This window comes from Lampetra planeri, chromosome 4, assembly GCF_965212315.1.
Source record: "Lampetra planeri chromosome 4, kcLamPlan1.2.h2, whole genome shotgun sequence".
Classification (NCBI taxonomy): Eukaryota; Metazoa; Chordata; class Hyperoartia; order Petromyzontiformes; family Petromyzontidae; genus Lampetra; species Lampetra planeri.
The window spans coordinates 12,465,383-12,491,556 of record NC_136110.1 but is presented as its reverse complement, the minus strand read 5'-3'; the positions used below and the strand labels follow the sequence as shown (position 1 = coordinate 12,491,556).

Below are 26,174 nucleotides of genomic sequence, written 5' to 3'. Positions count from 1 at the left end.
TTGTTGCAATTTGTTCACTTCTACTCCGGAATGACCAAATAATTGTAGTTTTCCACAACGTGAAATTACCTTGCAAAGCTGATTGCCATGGCAGACAATGATTATGGTTGTTCTTACGAGACAAAGATGCCCCGTATAGCCTTAACAGACTGTTGGGGTAAGTGCTGTTAACGAGCATCTATGAGAACGCCACGGCAGACGAGGGGATGGGTGGCCCGACCGCCTTCATCTCCCCAGTGGCGACATTTATACGCCGCACCAGGTACTCATTTAAGGGCTGAGTCGACCTACGGGAGGCCCAGGACCGGTCAAAATAATCGTCACCGGTGTTGGCCAGGAGCGGGAATCGAACTGGGATCGCCGGGTTCGTAGCGCAGCGTAGCGCTAACCGTTGCACTTTTGCTCCCACAGAAGACACGAGTTGCAAACATATCAACGGTGCAGGATGGAGGCGTTCTGTTGCCGAGCGACATGTTTGCGTTGGGTCACACACGGCGGTGCACCGAAGATGATGTTACCGGCTACAAACCGCAACGGCAGCAGAACACTAAAGTGGCCAAAACTTGTGAGCCGTGGAATTTTAACTCGTTAACTCGCTTCGCCCGCACACCTGCCACGCTAACCGTTGTCTGCCTCGGCGTGAAACACCGACGTTTTGTGCAACTGTCTTACGACTGTGGCTGCCAATAACATATTTGTAATGAGTATGAAGCCACCTCGTGCATTGGCCCTTAATTACGAGTAAGGTAACGGATCACGTTATATGGTGGCTTGTGATGTCTTTACAGGTGACGGTAGAAGGATTTGACTACGTACGTATGCTGAACTTCTTTCGCACCGTACGTAGCCAACCGCGCTAATCGGAGGTGCGACTCCGGTACCCGTCGCGTTACAACGCCCGACGGTAGCGCCCGTGATGTTGAGGTGCGGGACTATTGGGGCCCAATTGGACTGGGGAGCAACACCGTGACTTCAAAAGAAGATCTCGTGACTGGAAGATGCAAGAGGTGGCAAGGACGTGAAGGCGGGGCTCGTGACACAGCAGAGTTGCGACGTGCCGCAGAGTTGTGCGCGACGGCAGCCCTGAGACGGCAGGACCCAGGCCAGCCAGGCCTGCGTGGCAGCATGGCGCAGGCCACGACGTCCCCTGGGGCCTAAGAGCGGCGGTCACCGTCTCGCCCGATCCCCCCACCCCGCCGCCCCCTCCCCTCGCCCTCCACACCCCCGCCGACGCTCACTGCAGTAGCACGTCGGAGGGCTCGAGCGGGCGCTCCCGCTGCTGCGGCTGCCCGTTGCGCTGGTGGCCGTACTCGAACTTGACTCGCAGTTCGCCGATCCTGCAGCGCGGCAGGATGTCGGGCACCCACTCCATGACGAACGGCGTCGGCTCCACCTGCTCCACGGACGCGGTGCCTGAAAAGAGGGCGGCGCCGTCGCCAGGAGTCAGGGTGCCCCCGCGCTTGTGGGGGGAGTGCCGCCACGGTGGCTAGGAGATGTTAACCACCTCGCCTGGTATGCGGGAGGTCGTGGGTTCGATCCCGACCCCGACACCCACTGTATATTAGGAGTTTGCGTGTCTCTCATCATCATCATCACGGTGGCTAGGAGATGTTAACCACCTCGCCTGGTATACGGGAGGTCGTGGGTTCGATCCCGACCATGACGCCCACTGTATATTAGGAGTTTGCGTGTCTCTCATCATCATCATCATCACGGTGGCTAGGAGATGTTAACCACCTCGCCTGGTATGCGGGAGGTCGTGGGTTCGATCCTGACCCCGACGCCCACTGTATATTAGGAGTTTGTGCGTCTCTCATCATCATCATCACGGTGGCTAGGAGATGTTAACCACCTCGCCTGGTATGCGGGAGGTCGTGGGTTCGATCCTGACCCCGACGCCCACTGTATATTAGGAGTTTGCGTGTCTCTCATCATCATCATCACAGTGGCTAGGAGATGTTAACCACCTCGCCTGGTATACGGGAGGTTGTGGGATCGATCCCGACCACGAAGCCCACTGTATATTAGGAGTTTGCGTGTCTCTCATTATCATCATCACGCTGGCTAGGAGATGTTCACCACCTCGCCTGGTATGCGGGAGGTCGTGGGTTCGATCCTGACCCCGACGCCCACTGTATATTAGGAGTTTGCGTGTCTCTCATCATCATCATCACGGTGGCTAGGAGATGTTAACCACCTCGCCTGGTATACGGGAGGTTGTGGGATCGATCCCGATCCTGACACTCGCTCTACATTTGGAGTTTGTGTGTCTCTCAAGGTGGTCGCGTGGATTTTTCTCCGGGTCCGCCGTTTTTTTCTCTCCACATTTAGAAACACACGTTAAGAGTATTTGGCTGCTATACATTTCCACATGACAAGCCAATTCGTTGAGATATCATTGGGGATAGCCAGGTCGCTTCTGAAAAAGAGCTACATAGCTCCATGAGCCTTACCTGGTAAAATAACAAATAGTTTTCGTTTAGTCTGTACGGGTTTTAACCGCTGTGTGCCGTTTGGCACGATGTCCCAGCGTTTCGCTCCGCGTTTAGAATCAACATCACGTGTTTAGAACGGGGGTTGGCAACCAAGATAACACAAAGAGCCATCTTTTTTCGAATTTGGCACAAAACTCAATATTTTAGGAGCCGCAATGCGTGTGAATAAGTACACTTTACATCACGAAGCAGTCCGTAAAGAGAGTATTTGGCTGCTGTACATTTCCACGTGATAAACCACGATGTTGAGCCATCATTTGTGTGCAGGTTGCTTCTGAAAAAGAGCAATTATATAGCTCAGTGAGGCTTTACCTGGTAAAATAAAAAATGTGTTTATAGTTTTATTCGGGTAGGGGTCAACGTCGCGACAGAGAGAGCCACTGTTGACTTCTTACCAATCTGCACCGTGGAGGGACGATGAGCTGAGTTGACCTCCGATCGGTATTTTCAACGGACAACCTTACGACTGTGAGCCGAGCACTCCGCCTCGAGCTATCTTTGTACTCGACCAGTGTCGCCGGGCCAAACGCCGTCACGTGAATTACAAGAGGAGCGTGATGAGCCACAACAGATGTGCCCAAACGACTGTGGGGGTTTAGATGTATTTAAACAAGGTATTCGTTGGAGGCCCATCATGTGGTCCAACCTCCGCTGAAATGAATCGCCATCTCGCAGAGGTGACGAAGGAAGAATGCTCCTCTCCATGTTTGTGCCAGATCAACCCTGATTATTAAAATAAATAATACACCTAAACCTTTATAGAATTCAAAACATAAATGACCTATAATTACATACAAAGCCCAATCCATTAGGCTTGTGGTTTAAATGCTTCTTTGCCACGAGGATGATTGACACGCGAACTCTAACCGTTGTCAGATGAGAACCGAGTGATCTCTAACTATCGCAACATGTGAGTTTCAGTCACACATGGGGCCCCAAAGGAAATATGCAGCACACTGCATGTTGGCTTCACCACTGGCACCGACGTTACTATAAACACATCTTCAAGTGTAGTGAAGGCACAGAAATCCTCCGATTGAAAGTATTAAACGATGTTTTATTATTTCTAGATTTGAAGCTTTCGTGACTGCAAGGATTCATACTCTTAGGGTTTTTTCGGTAAAGTCACGTAGGTAAAAATAAATATTAAAAATAAAATAATAGAAATAAAATACTAAATCACGACGTTTCGGAGGCAACACAAATCTCCGTCATCAGATGGGACCGTCACAGCTAGATTTACTGTAGATTTACTGGATCATTTTATTCTATCATTATTTCTATTATTTCATTTTTATTATTCATTTTTTCCTACGTGACTTTACGGAAAAAACCTAAGATGTTTTATTATACCAGTTAAGGCCCAATGAGCTGTGTAGCTCTTTTCACAAATGACGGCTCAACGAAGCGGCTTTTCACGTGGAAATTTCTAGCAGCCAAATACTCTAAATGCGTGATGTTGATTCTAAATGTGGAGGGAAAAACCGGAGGACCCGGAGAAAAATCCACGCGACCACTGGGAGAGAGACACGCAAACTCCAAATATACAGCAGGCGTCAGGGTTGGGATCAAACCCATGACCTCCTGCATACCAGATGAGGGAGTTAACATCTCGCCACCGAGGCGGTTGAAAGAATGCAGGCTGCATTTCCTTTCTACCTAAAGCTAAAACCTCCAAAGTTTTCATGAAGTAACAACGCTCTTCGTTTGCTGTGCGTGTCCTACCCCTACAGCAGATGCACTTACGGCTACGTCTACCTTGTGTAAACAACATCGCCGCTCTCGCGTCGTTCATCCTTCGCCAAGTGCGATTAAGTTAAGCCACTCCAGGTGGTCACTCTTTTTGCAGGTATAGGATCCCGGGCGTGCGTTCCACTCGCGAGCTCGTGCGCCGGTGGCGATGGCGTTTCGCAGAGACGGAAACTATCGATGCTTCCGGCCATGTGCAACAACCGCAAATCAAGATCGCAAGCATTTGCGAGCATGGTCAGAGCAGCCAATCATGGGCCGGCTCTAGCAGACTTAATTGATAGAAATAGAATGACAAAGTTATTGAATTAATGAGCAACAAATTAAGAGGCTTTACCTTTGGGAGTATGCCGAATAAAGCTGCGTGTAAAGTCATTGGTGACCTGCATAAGATCCTCAACTGACATCTGAGAAAGCAGTCTTAACCCTTTCCCATTCCGAGATGTCTGCAAGTTGGGTCCCATTAACCGCTGAATCTGGGAACGTACACGCGGTTCAGAGTAAATTTTATTTAGAGGCATTTTTTTAAGAGATTGTACTCACCGCAGAGAACCGTAGCGACACAACCACACTCTATGATAGCTGGCACCAAACAATCAGATTAAAATCAAAATATTTATTTATACTGGAATCCGATGAGCTATGAAGCTCTTTTTCACAGGTGGCCAGTAGTTTTCACAGATGTCCAGTAGATGTCCAAACTGTGCCACACGGCCTCCCGCCGTGGCCTTGCGGGAGCCCCGGTACCGACAAAGTTATTTTATTTTACATTTTCTTCCGGTTTCGTTTTGGTGACGTACACGTACGTACACGTATGTCACCAAAACGAAACCGTCATCGGAACGAGAGAGGGTACAAGTGTGGGTTACCCATCTGGATTCAAAACGCAAGATCGCAGGTGCCTCTGGCCGTCCATCCAAACTAAATTCAGCCAAACCGTGGAGCATCCCCGCGCACGCACCGACTTTGAGGAAGGTGTTGAGCTGCAGGGGCCGGATGGTCGCCCGCTGCTGCTTCTCGGCCCGGCCGGACGCGTCCCCAGCCTCGTCCGTCCATGGCTGCGGGCTGCGGAACACGTCGTACGTGCCGTCCCGGTTCTCCACGAAGCTGCGCGTCGCCTCCAGCGGCACCTGCGGGCAGGACGCGGGCACGGTGCGGTGAATGGCCGGCGGCGCAGGAGGAGCGGCAGTTGCATCGGCAGAAACGGAAACCGTCACCGTTACAGGCCTTCGTACGTATGAACTTCTTTTGCACCGTACGTAGTCAACCGTGCTAATCGGAGGTGCGGGGAGAAGGACAACAAACTAAGCACAAAAATCAGTTCTTAAAAAAATTAGTTTTCAATCCAGATGATCTAAAAGTGCATAGCTCCAGTGGCTTCCGAATATCGGAAGGAGGAGCGTTCCAGATGGCCGCATAAACGCATGTGAAAGCGCGCGATGCAGTGACCGTTTCTGTTCCACGGCGAGCAGCCAAAAGCCGCTGCTGCTGCTGCGAGGATTACCACCGGAGTTCACGTGATGATGCTTTATGCTCCTTGATGAGAACCGCGAGGCGTTGTAGCTCATTAGTGACAAGCGCGTCATGTGTAATAAGCGCGACCTTCATAATAAAGTGAGTTAACAACAATGTCACAAACAACATCAAGTCGCTGACAAATACACGGACGTGCTGATCGTCCGCAACAGTAAACAGGACACAATTTCAAAGTCACGATGCCCAATTGCTGCCCGTGCACGTCATCAACCACATGCAACAACAAACAACAACAAAACAAACAACAACAACGTGCATTCATCGCCGTTATAAATGTTGTGACCAAGGTCACCCTCGCCAATGACATCCTGGGGCTCTTGAGGTCTCTCCCCGACTGGACATCCGTGTTAAAGAGTTCCTTAGCTCATCGGATATCCTCCTGCAGTCTCAATAAATATTCTGATTATGATGAAAGAAAATCGACTTGAAACGTCATACAACTTGCCGAGCTTATGGAGTAATAATATGGTCTATATTTGATACTCAAAATACTCAGCTTCAGTGCACTCATTAAATAATTGTTGGTAATTTTTTTCTCTCAAAACTAGCAATCTCTTAAACTAAGAACTATTAAATACTAAACTATTTTTTTATTTTACCAGGTAAGGCCCACTGAGCTATATAGCCCCTTTTCAGAAGCAACCTGGGCACAAATGATAGCTCAACTAAGTGGCTTATCACGTGGACATTTATAGCAATAGCAAAATACTCTAAAGGCGTGTTTCCAAATGTGGAGGGGAAAACCGGAGGCCCAGGAGAAAAATCCAAGCGACCACAGGCAGAGAGACACGCAAACTCCAAAATACAGGCGTCAGGGTTGGGATCGAACCCACGATCTCCTGTACACCAGGCGAGGTAGTAAACGTCTCGCCACCGTGGAGCCCCAAAAATAAATAATGTTGAGCCCCTAATATTGTATTAACACAATCACACACGTAAACATGTTCACTCAAGTCAGAATGGGATACGGGTAGGTTTTGCATCCTGCATCCCTGCATATGAACGTGGCTGTGGGAAGGCACCGACTGATGGCGCTACACAAACATCACCATGTCAATGTAAAAAGAGTAATTACGCCAAACACGAACGTATGACCTACCACTTTTACACACAAAGACAAAGATTCCCCGTAAAGTCTGAAAAGACTTTTGGGGCAAGTGTTGTTTGCGAGCACCTATTAAGGCCGGCACGCCAAATGAGGGGGTGCGTGGCCAGTACCACGCCCGACCACCTTTGACTCCCCAGTGGCGATGTTTACACAGTTGCACCAGGCACTCATTTGAGGCTGAGTCGACCTAGGGGCGCCCAGGACTAGTTCAGATAATCGTCACTGGTGTTCGCTGTGAGCAGAACTCAAACTCTGGTTGCCAGGTTCGAACCATAACACTACCAGCCCACACATAACAACAACAACCACCATTTGCCACGAAGTGGCGATCATGTCACCGCAGCGCTTGTGCTAGGCTATGTGCACACAAATGCACACACGCACATGTGGACAAACTTTAACACGGACAAGGTAGACATTATTTGAAACAAACGATAACGAAATGGAGAGAGTAATCAGGGCGAGACAAAGAGAACCATAGGGAGTGGTAAACAAGCACAGGGACATAGGGGACGAGAGGAAGCGGGAGAGATGATAGAGACACAGCATTCCCTCGTTATTCGCGACAATGTGGGATACGTTCCGGAGATGCTCGTGAATAGCCGATATCGCGGATAATGATATTGGCCTGAATACTTAAGTAAGCTATTAAATGTGAACATTATCTCATCACTGTATCTCATCACTGTATCTCTCTCATCGCTTTATCTCATCGCTTTATATCATCACTTTATCTCTCAGCACTTTATGCCATCACATTATCTCATTCTTTCTGCCTCTCGATGCAGTCGTGTAGAATTCCAGGTGTGATTCGCAGATAGCAAAACATCGCAAGTTCGCGAATGACGAGCGAATACAATATGAGAGAAGAGACAATCTATTTAAGCGATTTTTTTATTTTACCAGGTAAGCCCTACTGAGCTATGTAGCTCTTTTTCAGAAGCGACCTGGCCACAAATGATAGCTCAACAAATTGGCTTTTCATTTGGAAATTCATCGCGGCCAAATACTCTAAATGCACGTTGATTCTAAATGTGGAGGGAACTGGAGAAAAATCCTCACAACCACAGGGAGAGAGACACCGCAAACTCCAAATATACAACAGGTGTCAGTGGTCGGGCTCGAACCCACGACCTCCTGTAGACCAGGCGAGGTAGTTAACATCTCCTAGCCACCGTTGCATCCAAATCAGCAGGAGAGACGCAACAAGAGGATCGCGTGGAAAGAGACACGGGAAGAGAGGAGACACGGGAAGAGAGGAGACACGGGAAGAGAGACACGGGAAGATACAGGAAGAGAGGAGGCACAGGAAGAGAGACACAAGGGATCAGGTAGAGGAGCTCCCCCCACCGCCTCCGTCACGCTCACTCACCTCCGGCGTGCTGAAGATCTGCTTCACCTGCTGCAGACTGGTGATGTGCCACGTGTACTTGGAGAAGGTTCCCAGTGGGAGGGCGTCCTTCCGGACGAATCCTGAGCGAGACCCGCACGACCTCGGGGAGGTTAGGGCGCGGTGAAGGATGAAGGCTCCCGTGGGGATATCTCGAACGTAATTCACAACAACGGCCTCTATGTTTAACTTGCGGTCAAAGTATATATTAACAAAATTGTGGTCAAAGCACAATGGGGTTCGTTTTTACTCTCGGAATGCACGGTTGAAACACTGCAAATATGCAGTCAGTGACTCATTTGAAAGTAATTATAAAAAATATTTCACTACAACACTTGCAACACCGTGGCCAATGCTTGGGAGAATTTTTACACAGGCTGTTAAATGTTATTTAGATTTTGTTGTTAAATAACTATTTCACAGCGTACAACACACGCTTAACAAAATCTAGGGTGTGTTGTACGCTGTTAAATAGTTATTTAAATAGTTATTTAATAGCGTACAACACACCCTTAACACAATCTAGACACTGACTCCACACATTGAAATAATCTCAGTGGCAAAGACCAGGCGAGCCTGCTGCCTTACGCAGTGAAGACCGTTTTAGTGAGGCGATGGCTGGATTAACACAATATCTGCACAATGACACCCTGCCATATTTGCACTATGTTACTCTATTTGCATTTTTGTAATTTTATATTGTATATTATAGCTATTGTATATTTTAGATTTTATTTTATTCAATTTTTACATACTTTAGCTCCTTAGTATTAGTTAGACTTGTACCTTTAGTATAGTTAGACTTGTAAACCACTTATTTAAGATTTAAGATTCCTATATGTTGAATGTATGCACCTTCCGGCCAAAATAAATTCCTTGTCTGTGCGAACTTTCATGGCGAATAAAACCCTTTCTGATTAAGCATCAAGGTTTGACCGACTCTGAGCGGCCTGCTGACTAAGGGCCCAAACGTCAACGTCAAGTGAGATGTTGGGTTCAAAGCTCTGGGTTGCTACTGGAGAGATTGTGTGGAAAGCTGAAGTGGCCTCAACTCTACCAATGATAGCTGCATAAACAAAACCAACACAACCATTTGATTTTAAACTTGCCCAACCCATAGGGCTAAAGCTGAATGAATGTATGTATGAACTTCTTTTTCACCGTACATAGCCAACCGTGCTAATTGGAGATGTGAGGGAAAGACAACAAACTAAACATAAAAGGCTGTTCTAAAGAAATTAGTTTTCAATCTAGATTATTTAAAAGTGCATAGCTCCAGTGGCTTCCTGATATCGGAAGGAAGAGCGTTCCAGACGGCCACAGGAGCGCATCTGAAAGAGGCGCGCGATGCGGTAACTAACCGTCTTTGTTCGATCGCCAGTCAAACACTGCCGCTGCCGCTACTGCGAGGATGACCGGGGTTCGCGTGATGATTTACGCTCCTTCACGAGATCAGAAAGGTGTCGTGTGGTTCATGAGTGCGACCTTGTAAATAACGTAACGTCTGTTCCACTCAGTTTTATAGGCCGACTCAAAACACATTCCTGCGGAGGGAGCTGGTAGGAACGTTGGGTTGCTCAGTCAATGGCCAGGGTCAACGGCGGCGTGGTGTATTCCGCAAATATGCCCGACTGTGAGGGCGGGCACAAGCCGGTGTGAGTAGGTTAAACGTTGAGTTTTATAAGGGCACTACGGGGTGACCAGCCCCTCCCCACCCAGCCCCACCCCTCCCACCCCCCACCCAGCCCCACCTTCCCCACCCAGTCCCTCCCCACCCCACCCAGCCCCACCCTCCCCACCCAGCCCCTCCCCACCCTCCCCTCCCCACCCAGCCCCACCCTCCCCACTCAGACCCTCCCCACCCTCCCCTCTCCACCCAGCCCCACCCCTCCCACCCCCCACCCAGCCCCACCCTCCCCACCCAGCCCCTCCCCACCCCACCCAGCCCCACCCTCCCCACCCAGCCCCTCCCCACCCTCCCCTCCCCACCCAGCCCCACCCTCCCCACTCAGACCCTCCCCACCCTCCCCTCTCCACCCAGCCCCACCCCTCCCATTAATGGATGCACGACGAACGGACAGACACAATAATCCCCTGTAGGCTGGTGGAACCAGGAGGTTCCTGACAATCACCGTTCGCTATGCACAAGTGATAACGGATTACTGCTTGGGTTATCTCTCTGCACCAGCTCTGGGTTAACCGCGAGGTTATACCACGCGGCGAGGTCTTGACCGACACACGGACACACGTTTGAATCGTACTCGCACGTACATTTTACGACGGCTCAACCGCTTTGTCATCTGCCAAAAACTCCCTCTAACGAGATCAAAGGCTCCGAGGCGATGACGTACAGTACCTGGCGGAAGCGGCGACGACACTGAAAGGAAAGCGTAACTGGGCCCGTGACATCACTGCTCGTGGAGGTGACACGTGCAGATTTATGGCCTTTTGGTCCAAAGCCAGAGACCTCACCGACTGTGGAGTTTGGCAGCCGCTTTTTCTTGTTCCCCATTGAAATGCGCTGCTGCAAGGCGTCAAAGAACGCCTGCGGAGCGTGGAACACCAGCGGCTCCGGCTTGCCTGTTCACACACCCACGCGTCCACGCGCACCGTGAGACTGTTGTTCGAGTGGGTGATACCTGGCAAGCCAACAGGGCACATGTGGTGGTGGGGTCGGAAAACCACAGGAGAGGTTCCATGTGATGCATGTACGTTGAACTTCTTACGTAGCCAACCGTGCTAATCGGAGGTGTGGGGGAAGGACAACAAACTAAACACGAATATCAGTTCTAAAGAAAGGGGTTATCAATCTAGATTTAAAAGTGCATAGGTCCAGTTGCTTTCTAATATCGGACGGAAGAGCATTCCAAATGGACGCAGAAGCACACCTAAAAGCGCGCGATGAGGCGACTGTCTTTGGTTCGATGGTAAGCCAAAAGCTGCTGCGCGGATGACCGGAGTTCATGTGATGATGGTTTATGCTCATTGACGAGATTGGCAAGGTGTCGTGTGGTTAATTTGTGGCAAGCACGTTGTGTGTAATGGTGACACACCAAGGCTGGCACATACAGAAATCAAATGCCAATCTCCACTGGTGTAGAAAAAGAGTATGAGCTCATAGCACAATGTGCCAATTACCACAACACTACTCTCCATGCATACACAAATAAACGAAACAATTTTTTTAATTTTACCAAATGAAGCCCACTAAGCAACTAGCTATTTTTCAGAAGCAACCGGGCCACCAATAATTGCTCAACAAAGTGGCTTATCAAATGGAAATTTATAACAGCCAAATACTCTAAATGCATGTTTCTAAATGTGGAGGGAAAAACCGGAGGACCCGGAGAAAAATCCACACGACCACAGGGAGACATGCAAACTCAAAATATACAGCAGGCGTCAAAGGTCGGGATCGAACCCACAACCTCCCGTAGACCTGGCGAGGTAGTTAACATCTCGCCACTGTGGCCCTAGAATGCTATAACAAAAGCAAAGTGGAACTTGTAACCAACAGAGACAAACTACAGTTTACATTTCTGAAGAACTTAACAAAGAAGGCTGCAAAGTGGGGCTCGTGGTAAACATGAGAAAAACAAAATCCACGTACAACAAGTTCGCGAATTGAATATATCTGTCAGAGGGACACAACCGGGGAGCACAGCCGCACAAACTCTCACAAACTCTGAATGTGAAATTGCTAAGAAGTGGAATTGGGCAGGACGCGTGGCAAGTAGGAACGATGGGGGGGTCGAGATGAACGACGGAGTGGCAGTCAAAGGAGGGAACGTGCCCGACGGCACGTCCATCCGTGGCATTCACTTGGACCGCCCGCCTTCACGTGCACGTTCCACGTCGCGTTGAGCAGCAGCGTTGTGTGGGCGAGGTTGCTGATGCGTACCGTCAAACTGGTAGTGCATGGTCTGGTTGATTCTCTCCGTCACGCTGGACAACCACTCGCGGAACGTCAAGATCACCTGACTCTCGTCCACCGGTTGAGCGATCGCTGCACATCCACACACATACATGTGAGTGCGTCGTACGCCTTCATACAAACAATAAACATACCTAGGGACATATATACGCTGCATAGCTTACTGGTGAGACTGGTACGGATCCATTGAAACTGGTGCTGGATTGAACCCAAAAGCAGCAGATACGATTTCGGATCTCTGGCTGAATGCTGTTTGCAATGTGATAACACATCAACGAATATTATACGTAGAAATGATATGTAGCACGCAGTCGTATATATTTATGCCTATGCACATTCATATATGCACTACACAGCCCATAAAAATACAGACCTACAGCACGTTCCTGCACATACGGTATAATACAAATTCTTAGGTTTTTTCGGTAAAGTCACGTAGGTAAAACATTAAGATTAATAAAAGTAAAATAAAAATAAAATAATATAATACAATACATAAAGTACATAGAGCACATTAAACACCAATTTACGGATAATCACATACCGAAGCCCCGACAAATACACGATTAGAAATACGCGTATTTCGTGCACATACTGCATGGCTGCAAAACCACAAGCATGTGTCAAGTTGAGGTGATTCAGACTCGAACAAGTGCAGGACATAGGGCGGAACTCATCTCTCGTTTACAGCTGTGGAAACTCAACATTCCCACGGCACGAGTGTGAAACTACGTGTACATAACAGGAACAAAAACGCACAGACGTATGTACAAACACATACACACACATAGATATGACAGTAACAGCCCAGTTAGTACCTTAAACATATCTTATTTCCAGTTTAAAAATCCCAATTACAATGGATGTCAGGTTCATATATATATGTGATGCTATACAGCATAGGTGGGACAAAGTCATTGTTATGCAAGTCCAAGTCGAGTCGCAAGTCATCAAATTCATGACTCGAGTCTGACTCGAGTCCAAGTCACATGACTCGAGTCCACATCTCATAGGTGGGACAAAGTCATTGTTATGCAAGTCCAAGTCGAGTCGCAAGTCATCAAATTCATGACTCGAGTCTGACTCGAGTCCAAGTCACATGACTCGAGTCCACACCTCTGCTATACAGTGTCAATATGTTTGTTCACCTTAGCCTACAGTTATTCGCCGATAATGCCACGCGATATTCTCGTCGAGTTTGAAATGGAAAAATCTAGAAATGTCTTGGCTTAAAGTGTCTTAGCTTTGAAGTACCCCTTCAAACCCAGGAGAACAGCAGAGACATTGCAGCAGCAGTCATCTCTTTACCAAAGCTCTTATACCTTTGATCAATTTAAGAAAAAACGTGTTCCGTCTGACAGACCTGTCAACCCCTTATCAGTGCCCTATCTTATAACAGACCAATTCAGACCTTATTGGTCACGCCGTTGCCCTTATAAATCGCAACGTTCATCCTACAGACAAACACAAACATATAAACAGAAACATTGTTAGCCCGTATTGAAACGGCTGTAGGCCATATGGACCTGAAAACTCAATCTCCCTGTACAAGAATACAGGTAACAGCTCTGCTCTTATCAATTAAAACTGTGATGGTGCCGTTTGTTTTTGATGGCCATTTGATGTTTCGGTTCTTTGGGCCTGTACTCAGAAACTGTGTTCATAAAAAAAAAAACTTTAAGATTCAAAAAATATATTTTATTTTAGTTTTACCAGGCAAGGCCTACTGAGCTATGTAACTCTTTTTGAGAGTGACCTGGCCATTACAAATGACAGCTCAGCAAAGTGGCTTATCATCACGTGGACATTTATAGCAGACAAATACTCTAAAGTCTAAACGCGTGATGTTGATTCTCAGTGTGGAGGGAAACACCGGAGGACCCGGGGAAAAACTCCACTCGACGACGGAGAGAGAGAGACACGCAAACTCCAAATATACAGCAGCAGGCGTCAGTTGTCGGGATCGAACCCACGACCTCCTGTATCCCGGGCGAGATAGTTAACATCTCGCCACCGTGGTGCCCAGAGGTGGGAACCCCCCGAGCTCGGCCCGCCCCCCACCCTGCCACCAAGGCTGACGGCGACGTCAAGCCCTCCTGCGTGCGTTACACCTTGCCGGTTGCCACTGGGCGATCCGGGTCGCTTCTTGCCCCCTGGCGTCCTCTCCAGTGACCCTCTGTCCGGGTCCTGGCCCAGCTGCTGCCATGCTGACACAGAGGGAGGAAGGCAGAGAGAGAGAGAGAGGAAAGCGGCGGTGCGTTCGCACCCGGCATGGCGCCACCTCACGCGCCCCGCCAAGCACGAGGCGTCCACGCGCTATGACGACGTCAGTACCTACCTGCGGGCACTCGACGGAATTTTTCCCAAACGATTGTTGGATGGCCGTCAAAGGGCTTTTGTCAAAGTTTAATGTATTAGGTATAGCCCTGTGAGCCATGCGGCCCTTGAGTCGGGTGCAACCGCAACAAACTAAATATGAACACAGAACATCTTAATGCGACGACGTGAGCATAGTTGACCACGCTGGCCAGCGTGGGTGGTGGTTTAGGTTTCACTGACCACTGGTAGCAATGCGAGAATCAGCTGTATTGAACATTTGTTTTACAAACTACCAACATATAACAAACATACTAACAATTAGATGTTTTAAAAGACGAATTAACATAAAAACCACTATACCTGGATTGTTATAGACGATGAAAAAAGCATTTATTGTGATTAATAAATGAGAAAAACTCACACGTTTGCCAGTGTACATTCATGAGTGTTTACTCGCGTCTTCCGCTGCCTGCTAAGTGAGATCCTTTCGAATCCTCACGTACGAGAATTATAAGCCGGGCCAACAACAGCCTCACCCACGGTGAAAGCAAAGAGCGGCATCACTGCGGAGTTCGTTGCTGTGGCTGCAGTGGCTGCATGTGTCTTGCATCCCACTGGGACTTTTGCACACAGCGTTGGTGTACGGTGATTTTTTTCTGCAATATTTTGCCGTTTTTTCTTGGATTTTCTGTTTTCACTTAGTCACATATTCACTTTAAGATGTTTTCTTGTTCATGTTTTTGTTTTTTGTTTGTTGCGGTTGCACCCGATCCAAGAGCCGAATGGCTCACAGGGCTATACCTAATACATGAACTTGAACTTGAACTCACCGGCCTCTTCCTTCCGCCTCTTCTTGGCGCCTCGAACGGGGCACAGTTCGCTCGTGGGCGTCAGCACTTTCACGTTGCTGTCGCCCAGCTGCGTCTCAAACATGGCTGTGTAACAAACACAAAAGCAACAACAACCGCCGGTCGCCACGGATACGTAATAATTTCACTGGTCAACACACTTTTTCTGGCATAAGGTATTCCAACGGTTTTAATGTAATTTTGGGGTGCTGATTCCAAATCTGGCATCAGTTTTTGTCTATCACATCAGGTTTTTGAGATATCAAATATTGCATTTTCAAAAAAAACTGCAGAAGAAAAATATTAAATAAATGTGGATATCTACATAAAATTATATTATAAACACACTATCCTAAACATACAGCACCATATTTTAACACTAAAGCAGTTACTGACTCGCAACAACTTGTAATCATAAGTGACAGAGTTAATTTCAGGTAAAATCAATGAAAATGGGGTATGCCGATAGCATAAAAATGAGATGTGATAGAGCAAATCTGAGATCAGATTTGGAATCAGCACCCTGAAATTAGTCTAAAACAGCTGCAAAAGTCCAGGCCAAAAAAAACTTTTTTTTGTTGACCAGCTTCATCAGGCGATTTGCTAGAATTGTGAAGAAGTCTTCCTGGTTCAGTCTTAAATAGAGCAATGGTGATGTCATCACCGTGAGCCTATCAGGTGCGAAGACCAGAGGGGGGTTAATGTGGTAATATAAATTACAGTGGATCGTGTTAATTTGAGAATATGCAGTGCCTATTATCGGTTGGATTAGTAACAACATGCAGTGGATTACTTATCTGTTTAGTTTGCTGTGTTTTATACTGGAGACAAGACTTTTGGCTCGCAATCGAACAATGGTGGGCACAGCATCGCGTACTTTCAGATGCGCTTCTGTGGCCGTCTGGAACGCTCTTCCTTCCAATAGTATGAAGCCACTGGCAGCTATGCACTTTAAAATCATCTAGATTGAAAACGTATTTCTTTAGAGCTGCTTTTGTGTTTAGCTTGTTGTCCTTCCGCCGCAATTAACGCGGTTGGCTACGTACCCTGCGAAAGAAGTGCAACATACATACAGACGGTGGGGGGTGCGGGGGGAGGCCGCGGGCCCTTACGGTTGGCGCCGAGGTTGATGTATGCGTCAAGCTCCTGCGAGAGCTTGGGGTCGCTGGCGAAGGCACACACGCACGCGTAGAAGTGCACGCACAGCGCGCCGGGGTCGGTGCCCACCAGGCTGCGGCAGTGCCGCTTGCCCGGGCGGCACGCGCAGTGGAACCAGGGCTCGGGCGGACCCTTGGGGCGCGCGCGGGGGCTGAAGGTGCAGTGCAGCAGCCCCAGTGGGTGTCGAGGGCCCGGCTTGCACTTCACCACCATGGAGGAGCGCGTGACGCGCTGCACCAGCGGCCCCGCCGTCTCCGTGGCCAGGAGCCAGATGGCCTGCTTCACCTCGCTCGGCACCTGCGCACACGCGCACGCACGCGCAACCGAGTAAGCCGCCGCACGCACCTTTAATATCGCCGCCTTTCTTCATGGTGAAAAGAGGAATGGCCTTACCCATTCCAGCAATAATCTAGGAGATGTTAACCCTTGCCCGTTCCGAGACGTCTGCAAGTTGCATGGTGGGTGCTGTCCCGTTCACCGCCGAATCTCGGAGCGCGGAAGCGGGTCGGCGTTCATTTTACTTCGAGAGGCGTAGTCGCGCCGTTGTTTTTAAAGACACTGTACTCACCGCAGAGAACTGTAGCAACACGACCGCACTCTACGATAGCTGACACCAAACTGTGCCACACGCCCTCCCGCATGGCCTTTTAAGTCCGTAATCGGAATTTGGAATCAGAAGAAAAACCGATGATGTACGTGAACGTCATCACAATGGGGAAAGGGTTAAGATGGTCAAATACCAAATAAGACACCTATTGCAAGGCATCAAGTCTGCATTAACCCCACATGCTTATGGTAAAACATGCAAACAAACATTCCTTGCTAACATATGCCTTGTCCTTGAAACTGCGTGGCCTACATTAGAGACAGCCTCCTTTATGGCTGTATCTCACATTGAATGCTCAGACGTCCGCAGGGAAAATATTCACCGAAAATAAGACCACGGGCTATCAGCCAACGAGGCACTCCCACTGACAACGGACTCAACCCCCCCCCCCACGCACACGCGTCTGAAATCCCGCAGCCACTACTGGAACACAGTCCAAACCCTATGCACCAATGACAGCCCTACCTCTCAGTGGCGAAACTCCTGGTTGACTGCAAACGTCGCCAATCGCAAGGGACCTGGTAACTGACCCTGAGCGATGAGGTCCCAGGGTTCGACCTTCCATGGAAAACTTGGGACAACACCTCGACCGCCCGAGAACAGGGCCAGGGAAGAAGACGCTACCCACTTGCTCCACACAAGTGGAGCGTGAGGAGCGTCCCAAACTGCGACTGTGGCCACCACCCAAGTCGGAGGATGGCCCCAAGCACCGAACTCCTGGCCCTGAGAGATCCTTTCCCGGTGGCATCACGACCACTCACTCTGCCTCACCTCGACATCAAAGCTATAAACTGTTGCCCCAGCAATACGAAAAAGAAGACCGGTGTTAGACCAGAGAATGCCAAAAGGCGGACATCACAAAGGCAATATCAAAGCATTAAGGGCTCGGGGTTGAATAGTCTTGCAGATAATTTTCTAACTTTTTAGTTTCTTGCACAGATAAAGATTATTTATGTTAGTCGTGTTTATTTTTATACGTATACTGTATATTTCTCTATTACTGTGCGATGTTGTTATCTTTCACTGTTTCATTTTTCTTACCATTTTCATTGTTCTCTTGCCCCAAATTTTTTTCCGTTATCTTCTCATGTTTTGTTCCTTTATCTCTTTCCAGTTTTCTCAAAACATTTTTTTCTAATATCTGAAGTTTGTAGTTTGTAAATGTTGTGGTCACCGTCCAACTTTTTCTCTCAACCCCCATGTTTGCGACTCTCTCTGTGTTCACCCATTGGTGTGAACTGTGGCTATGGGTGGTCAGAGTGAGTGAGATGGATCGGCGGATGAGGGTTCATGAGTAGTGGAGGCTAGCACTGGTAATGAAACACGAAGAAAAATTAAACGTTGCATAAGTGTTTGTGCTGTTTAGGAATCGTTTAAATATTAATATTTAAACTGCAAATGTCAACAATGAAACGGCGCGGAATTAAGTATTTACTATTTGCGGGAAGTTATGAAAACAATTAAAAAACCTTTCAATGTTTAATCAATATTTACCAGTTATGGCTGCTTGCATTACATTGGATAATGAGGCATTCGCCATTATAAAACTCCACTGGAAACCACCGTTTCAAATACTTATGAAGTGGAATCATAAGCCGGGGAGTGAAAACCTTGGAGGGACTTGTTTATTATAACATCTCGACTGCAATCCTCAGCTCTGTACGAATTAATTTTCTTTTATTTACCGCATCCACCCTCTGAACTTGGTGAGACCTCATGGAGTGGAAAGTCAACTCTGTGAGTCGTTGTTCACTCTGCGAGAGATGAGGCTGAGACTACTGTACTGTATTAACTTGCAAACCTTGGGCTATGCAGATGGGGTAATTTTATGTCTGTCTCCTAAATTCTTAGTCGACTGATAATTGTAACCCTCAGCTGCGAGCGGTCAAAATTAAACACGTTAGGTTTTTTGGTAAAGCCATGAATAAATATATACGAGACCATCAAACTAATTACACTGACATACACCAGTTTTAAACTAAGACGGCGGTCAGATGTAAAACCCATCTGCTTTGTGGGATGCTCAGAGCTCCGAAAGACCGGGCAGCAGCTCCCCCTAAGCCACGCGTGCCCCTTCCCTCCGGCCAGACTTTTGACGGGCGGCGTGAGACCTCGTTCCGCGCGGCCCTTGCGTCACAATGCCGAGCGCGGGGCGCCAAACCTGCAGCGAGTTCAGCACCGAGTTCTTGAGCGAGAGCGGCACCGCCTGGTCCTGGCAGCTCTGCGCCGTCTGCACGTGCGTGCAGCGCGCCATTGCCGCCGCCCCCGCGTCTCCGCCACCGGCGTGCTGCAGGAGGATGCTGTCCGACGGCCGCTTCTGGCAGTGCGGCAGGTGGCAGCGGGGGACCCCCGCCACCACGGCGCCCAGCAAGAGGTCGTCGTGCACGGCCGACGGCGCGAACCCCGCGGCCTCCCCGGCCGCGCCGCACTCGTCGTCTGGCGCCGGCAGCTCCACGAAGCCACGCAGGTCGGGCCCCCGGTCGCGCGCGCGCACCGAGAACAGGGGGCCGTCGGCGGCGGCGGCGGCCCCGCCGGCCATCACGCGCACCGCGTCGGCGGCCTGGCGGCGCGAGCCGTCGCGGAAGACGGCGCCGCACGTCTTGTTCTTGCAGCTGAGGCCCCGCGTGCCGTTGAAGGTGCCGCACTTGGGGCAGCGCTTGACCCCGCGCAGCGTGGGGCGGCCCAGGTCCGAGAGGAAGGCGGCCGGCGCCGCCGCCACCGCCTTCAACTGCTCCACCACGTCCATGGGCGGCCCAACGCCGGCTGCCCCAACCACCGCCACGTGCCGGCCGGCCTACTCACAGACGCACGCCACCACACAGTCACGTCGCGAGGTCTCTCACTGCACAGCGGACGAGCAAACGTCCTTCATTTTTACCAGCAGTAAGTTCGCGGATGTTATATCTAGTTTTCAACAGGAGAACTGGATAATTGTCGTTTACTTCCAATTCAGATTTGGGTTTCATTTTATTTGGAATATAAACTATGACAATCCAATGCAATAATATATTCTTGAGGATGTTACAACACCTACCCAGATGTATATATGTTGAACTTATTTTTCACAGTACGTAGCCAACCGTGCTAATCGGAGGTGCGGGGAAGGACAACAACCTAAACACAAAAAGCAGTTCTAAAGGAATTAGTTGGCGACGTATGAGACTGTGCTTTCGGTAATTCCCCTGAAGCATTGGTGGACTGCTGTGAGATTAAGGACAATTAAATCAGTGGAAACTGGCTCAGTGGCGAGCACAATGACCGATGGGTTATATTATTAAAGCACCCTGTTGCGTTGTATAATGTTTCCAACAAATGAGAAAACGCATCCTATTGAGCTTTCACATTACTTTAATAAAGCAATCCAGTCATCCGTTTAACCAAAGTTCATGGCTCTAATGCGAGCCAATCTCAAAACAAGACATTTCGGCCAGTTTTGCGTTACCGTTACTTAATGATTAGAAACACCGATTAGCTAAATGCGTATTAATTGGCTGATAACATCAAAATATATATGTATAGGGGTTGGCAGACCTTAGGCAATTTTAAATTCAGTCCAAATTACTTGAAAAGACTTAAGAACTGACGAAACAGTCTGGAGAAGTGTAATAATTCAGTGAAGTTATCCAAGACTGTCAACTGAAATATCTTCCAACAAGTGAAACATACTGACCTTAAGGACAGGAAAATTAACAACTCATATAAGACCTTGTCACTTTAAAGATCACGAATTTACATCCTTCCTTTTCGTAAAAACGAACTACATTAAGTCGCAGATGTAAATGTGAAAATTGAACCGAGGCATGAATAGAAACCCAACCAACAGACTTGACCAGTGAGCGTGCACGGCCATAAGCAACAAACACCGTGTAATTTGACCCTTAGAATTAGTTGTGGGAACAGCTGCTCCAGTTGCATAAGTGGCTTCATGGGCCTAGCTCCCGTAGTCCACACTGGGACCGTACCCAAAGAATACACGCCGCATAATGTTTTGGCGTTCACAGGTGATGAAATACAATCACTCACGCATGGTCGCGACCACTCAATATAATTTAATATCAAGGTCTAATACGCTAAGTGAATACATTACAAAGCGATGCGACTTCTACATGTTTCACCAAAATCTGTCCCTTTGATTGCACTAAGACATATCCTACAGTTAGATGTCTTCCGGTTGCCAAACGAATAGATGATAAGGTCGCACTCCATTACACACAAAGTGCTTGCCACAAGTCAACCACAATACCTCGCTGATCTCGTCAAGGAGCATAAACCACCATCATGTGACCTCTGGTCATCCTCACAGCAGCAGCTTTTGGCTAACCATCGAACAAAGATGGTTACGCTTTTAGATGCGATTCTGCGACCGTCTGGAATGCTCTTCCTTCCGATATTAGGAAGCCACTGGGGCTACGCACACTTTTAAACCATCGATATTGAAACATTCTTTCTTGAGAACTGGCTTTTTCGGGTTAGTTTGTTTCCTTCCCCCGCACCTCCGATTAATGTGGTTGGCTACGTATGGTGCGAAAGAAGTTCAACATACATGTGTAAACTTCGTGGAACAGAGATGGTGGCTCTTCGGCTCTATCGCTCGTATATATTATTTTATGTTTTCCAATAACAAGGGCCAGCTTCTACTCAAGCGGTCGACAAACAGCCATGCGCTCGTTTATTTCACATATATTGCAACTGAGAAACTAATACTGACATTGTTTATATACAGTGAAAAAAAATCATGTATAACAGACGTCAGAGCCCATTAAGATGATTTTGCAAAAGGACCAGTAAAGCAGTATCCACATTGGGATTTGGAGATGGTACACAACAGACTACACTTGATTATTATTTAATCTTGCAGGATCTATCGCGAGTCACTTGGAATAGCACAGCACACTCTGGTAATTTGCTGGAGACATTTCAACCTGTAGAAATGAAACCACATATTCCGTGCATCCTGGACAAGTGCAAAGCCTGCTTACAAAATCTATCCATGTGTAGTGAGCGACTTCCGGGACACGTCGAGTAGAAGGCTTCTTGTTTATTAAGAGCACACGGGGCGATGTATTACATAATGCAGCTACACACAGGCGATCCTAACACATAGCCCATCTCCGACATACGCTACGCTAGCTGTCCGACTAGCGTAGCGACGGAGAGGGTCTTGCAGAAGAACAGCCACGTGGTCGGAGAGGAATAGATGACGATGAGCAGCGACACAGCCAGGACCCAGGTCACGCAACAGCACCCGAACTTCTGGTTCGACCCCCCTTATATGCACCCCGGCGTGGCCAAGCCCCGCCTCTGGCCACGCCCCCTTCCAGAACCTTCAAGCAGGTTCCCGGAGCCTCTGGACTAACTCCGCCTTTCACCTTTACCCCAGATATGCCCCCCTTATAATAAGGCGTTATGTAATACTCCCATAACCACAATTACCCCCACAAATGTCACCCTGTTATACATCACCCCCCCCCCCCCCCCGTGGTTAAAAGATAGCCATCCCGGCTAATAATAATAACGAAATGCACGTGAGGCAGGAGAAGAGTTCTGCCATAACTAGAATCAACGTAACAATATGTATTCTCAGGTTTTTTCGGTAAAGTCACGTAGGTAAAAACATTAAAATTAATGAAAGTAAAATAAAACAAAACAAAAATAAAATTCACGACGTTTCGGAGGCAACACAAGTCTCCGTCATCAGGTGGGACCGTCACAGCCGAATTAGCTGCATCAAGTGAAGCAATGATTCAAGATGTAATCCCTTATAAGCAAGTTGAAGGGAGGTGGAGAGGGGGGGGGGAGAGCTTATCAGGCTGTGGTAGCCAATGAATGGAAACGTATCGGGAGGGAGGAGGAGCGGTGATCAAAGACTGCACGCAGTGCTCAACACAATGAATGGAGACGTGTCGGGACGGAGGGCGAGCGGCGATCAAAGACTGCACGCAGTGCTCAACACAATGAATGGAGACGCGCCGGGACGGAGGGCGAGCGGTGATCAAAGACATCACGTAGTGCTCAACACAATGAATGGAAACGTGGCGAGCGGTGATCAAAGAACAATGAAGAGATTACTGTTAAACACTGTGGATGTTAACACTCGGTGAAGTAAATTAAAATAGTGCCTGTCAGATAAGATGGTCCAAAAAGTGTAATTAAGTCTTTTTTGCGTGGTTAATAACATCTTTCCAGTGATTACTGAGTTTGTACCCATCATCACGGTTGAAATTATGTCTGTGTTTGTATATTTGTATGGCTTCGTGTACAAACCTTTGATGGTAGCCCGGAGGTTTGCAGGTTCTCTGCAGGTTCTCTGCACACACACCAACCCACCCACCCCTCCAATGATCCAATTCAACCCTCCCACCCCACCTCCTCCTCCACATGGGTTCCACACAGCAGGAGGGGGCTTGGGTGTGCGTGCGTGCGAGTCTGTGACGTGTCTAGAGGTCGACCGAAATTGGTTTCGGTTTCGGCGCCGAAAGTTGGCAAATGGCCTCTTTCGGCATAGTTTCTGTTTCGGCCGAAACCAAAAAGTAAACTTTCGGTTTACTTTCAGTTTCAGCCGAAAGTAAATTTTTTACTTTCGGTTTCGACCGAAAGTAAATTTTTTTACTTTCGGTTTACTTTCGGGTTTCGGCTGAAAGTAATTTTTTTACTTTCGGTTTTGGCCGAAACCAGAAATTCAGTTTTGGTCGACCTCTAATTCGTAAGCTGTGGGCGGCACAATACAATCCTTCTGACGCACGCTCAAATGGCATCTCCCCCGGCTCGTCAGACACAACTGACACTGGCCGTACACAATTTGGAGATGAGGTGTCAGTCCGAGTAGGAATATAAGGCTTCAACCGCAACGGATGTACAAACCAACGGCGACAGCCAACTCATATACGCATGCACTGCAGTCGTTTGACTTCCATCACTTCCACAGGACCCTGCCATGGCCGATACATTTTAGGGGATGTTCCCACTTACGGGCAATGCAACCACGCTCGATCCCCCACAGCCCAATGCCACTCCTGATTCTTTTGCCCCGAATTTTGTTCGTTGGGCACCTGTGCTTTGGCGGTGTTTAATTTCGCCGCTTCTCGAGCTGCCGAGACACATTCGAAAGTAATTTCCAAAGGCGCAGGCAATTTAGATTTTCCCTTTTTCTCAGACAAACCCAATTAAATCTCCATGGGAGGTTAACTCTGCCTCCCGTACATGAGAAAAAAGGCGAAAATCCAGTGGAAGTGTGGGGAGCCGTTCTGTACGCGGCCAACACTCCTGGAATATGCAGATCCCAATCAATTTGGGCTGCACTGACTGCCTGACAGAGCATAGATGCCAGGGTTCTATGCAGCCGTTCTACCATCCTGTCCGTCTGGGGATGGTACGGGGATGTACGAATCTTTTTAGTGCCTAGCACATCGCAAAATTCTCGTAGCAGCTTAGAGGAAAAATTCCGCCGCTGATCCGTGAGAAGCAAGGTGTAAAACACTATCCCCCGGCGCGACCTCCTCGGCGGGCTCCACTCCCCCAAGCGCTGCTATGACAGCCGAGGGCATTGCCGCTGGAGGTTTACAACGACCCGTGCCCGACGCGCACGCACAACTATTGCCTTGAGGCAAGCGAGAAAACGCATCAGCGTTACAATGCCGAATTCCTTTACGGTACATCACTCGGAACGAGTACTCCTGGAGAATCTCCAGCCAACGCGAGAGCTCCCTGGAGGGCTGGTCTACTTTGAGGGAGTACTGAAGGGCTGCATGATCTGAGCAAACCACAAATTCCCTGCCGTAAAAATAAGGCCTATACTGTTGTATAAAAGTAGACCATGGCCAACAGTTCCCTACGGGTGACACAGTAACGCTGGTCAGTCGTAGACAAGACGCGGCTACCATACGCAACCACTTTTTCCACACCATTCTTAACCTGGGAAAGGACGAGACCTATACCCATGTCGCTAGCGTCTGTGTCAAGAACAAAGGGCAGGAATAAATCAGGGTAATCGAGTGGGGACGCATCAGCCAAGCGTTCACGAAGAGCCATAAATGCAGCCTCTTCCTCCGACCCCCACTTGAACCTCTGGTTCTTAGCCGTTAAGGCGTGTAGTGGTTTAGCCACTGTAGCAAATTGTGGCACAAATCTACGATAATACGACGCAAACATAACAAAACTTCGGACCTCCCCCACATATTTGGGGGTCGGCCAGTCCCGCACACACGCCATTTTCCTGGAGTCCATGGCTACCCCGTTCACGCTGACAATGTGGCCTAAGTATCGCATGGAGTTTTGCAGCAAATGACATTTAGCAGGCTTAAATATCAGATTAGCCGATCGCATCCGAACAAGAACAGCTCGCAGTCGCTGGAGGTGTTCTTCAAAAGTTCGGCTAAACACAATGATGTCATCTAAATAGATGAAGCAGGAGTCACTGCAGGCCAACCAAAACGAGTTCCATCAACCACTGAAAAGTGGCCGGTGCCGAGTGCAATCCCATCGGAAGGCAGTTATATTGGAAAAGTCCCTGGAGCGTACGGAACGCGGTTTTAGGTCTCGACGACTCATCAAGGGGAAGTTGCCAAAACCCTGTTAACAAGCCGAGAGTATAGAAAAAAACGCGCGCCAGACAATGCGTCCAGGAAATCGTCCATACGTGGGAGCGGGTATGCATCGGCCACCGAGATTTTGTTAAATTTCCGAAAGTCCACGCAAATTCTAAGACTGCTATCATGTTTCTTAACGAGCATAATGGGCGCTCCCCAAGGGCTGGTAGCGGACTCAGCCAATACGGGTTCTGACGAATAGGCCCGGCCTCTCCTGTATCAATGCGATGTTGCAACAGGGAGGTACGGCCAACATCGAACTTGTTTTTACTAAACACATCCGAAAACTCACGCAGCAGTGATCGTAAGTCCCCCTGCTATGCTGGAGACAATTGCGGGTTCTCATGACACAACACCTCCACCCAAGTATCGTCCTCTGCAACATTATTTTCCACTGCGCCAATAATCTCGTCGCCCGCAACACCATCACCTTTGTGAAACGCGG

At 48.6% G+C, this 26,174-nt stretch overlaps 1 protein-coding gene across 2 annotated transcripts; it reads right to left on the bottom strand.

Annotated features, from left to right (window-relative positions):
* Positions 1 to 1,234: 1,234 nt before the first annotated feature.
* C4H2orf42 (chromosome 4 C2orf42 homolog) lies at positions 1,235 to 20,008 on the bottom strand. Of its 2 annotated transcripts, XM_078593280.1 has the most exons (9): positions 19,306 to 20,008; positions 16,492 to 16,834; positions 15,362 to 15,466; positions 14,324 to 14,419; positions 12,180 to 12,284; positions 10,751 to 10,858; positions 8,261 to 8,361; positions 5,206 to 5,374; positions 1,235 to 1,413 (listed from the first exon to the last, which is right to left on the bottom strand). In XM_078593280.1, exons 1-9 carry the CDS (start codon positions 19,888 to 19,890, stop codon positions 1,235 to 1,237), a joined length of 1,791 nt encoding a protein of 596 aa, XP_078449406.1. In that variant the 5' UTR covers positions 19,891 to 20,008. The 2 variants fall into 2 exon arrangements, with proteins under 2 accessions (XP_078449406.1, XP_078449405.1); XM_078593279.1 differs by lacking the exon at positions 1,235 to 1,413 and having other exon boundaries at positions 2,408 to 5,374.
* Between the last annotated feature and the right edge of the window lie 6,166 nt (positions 20,009 to 26,174).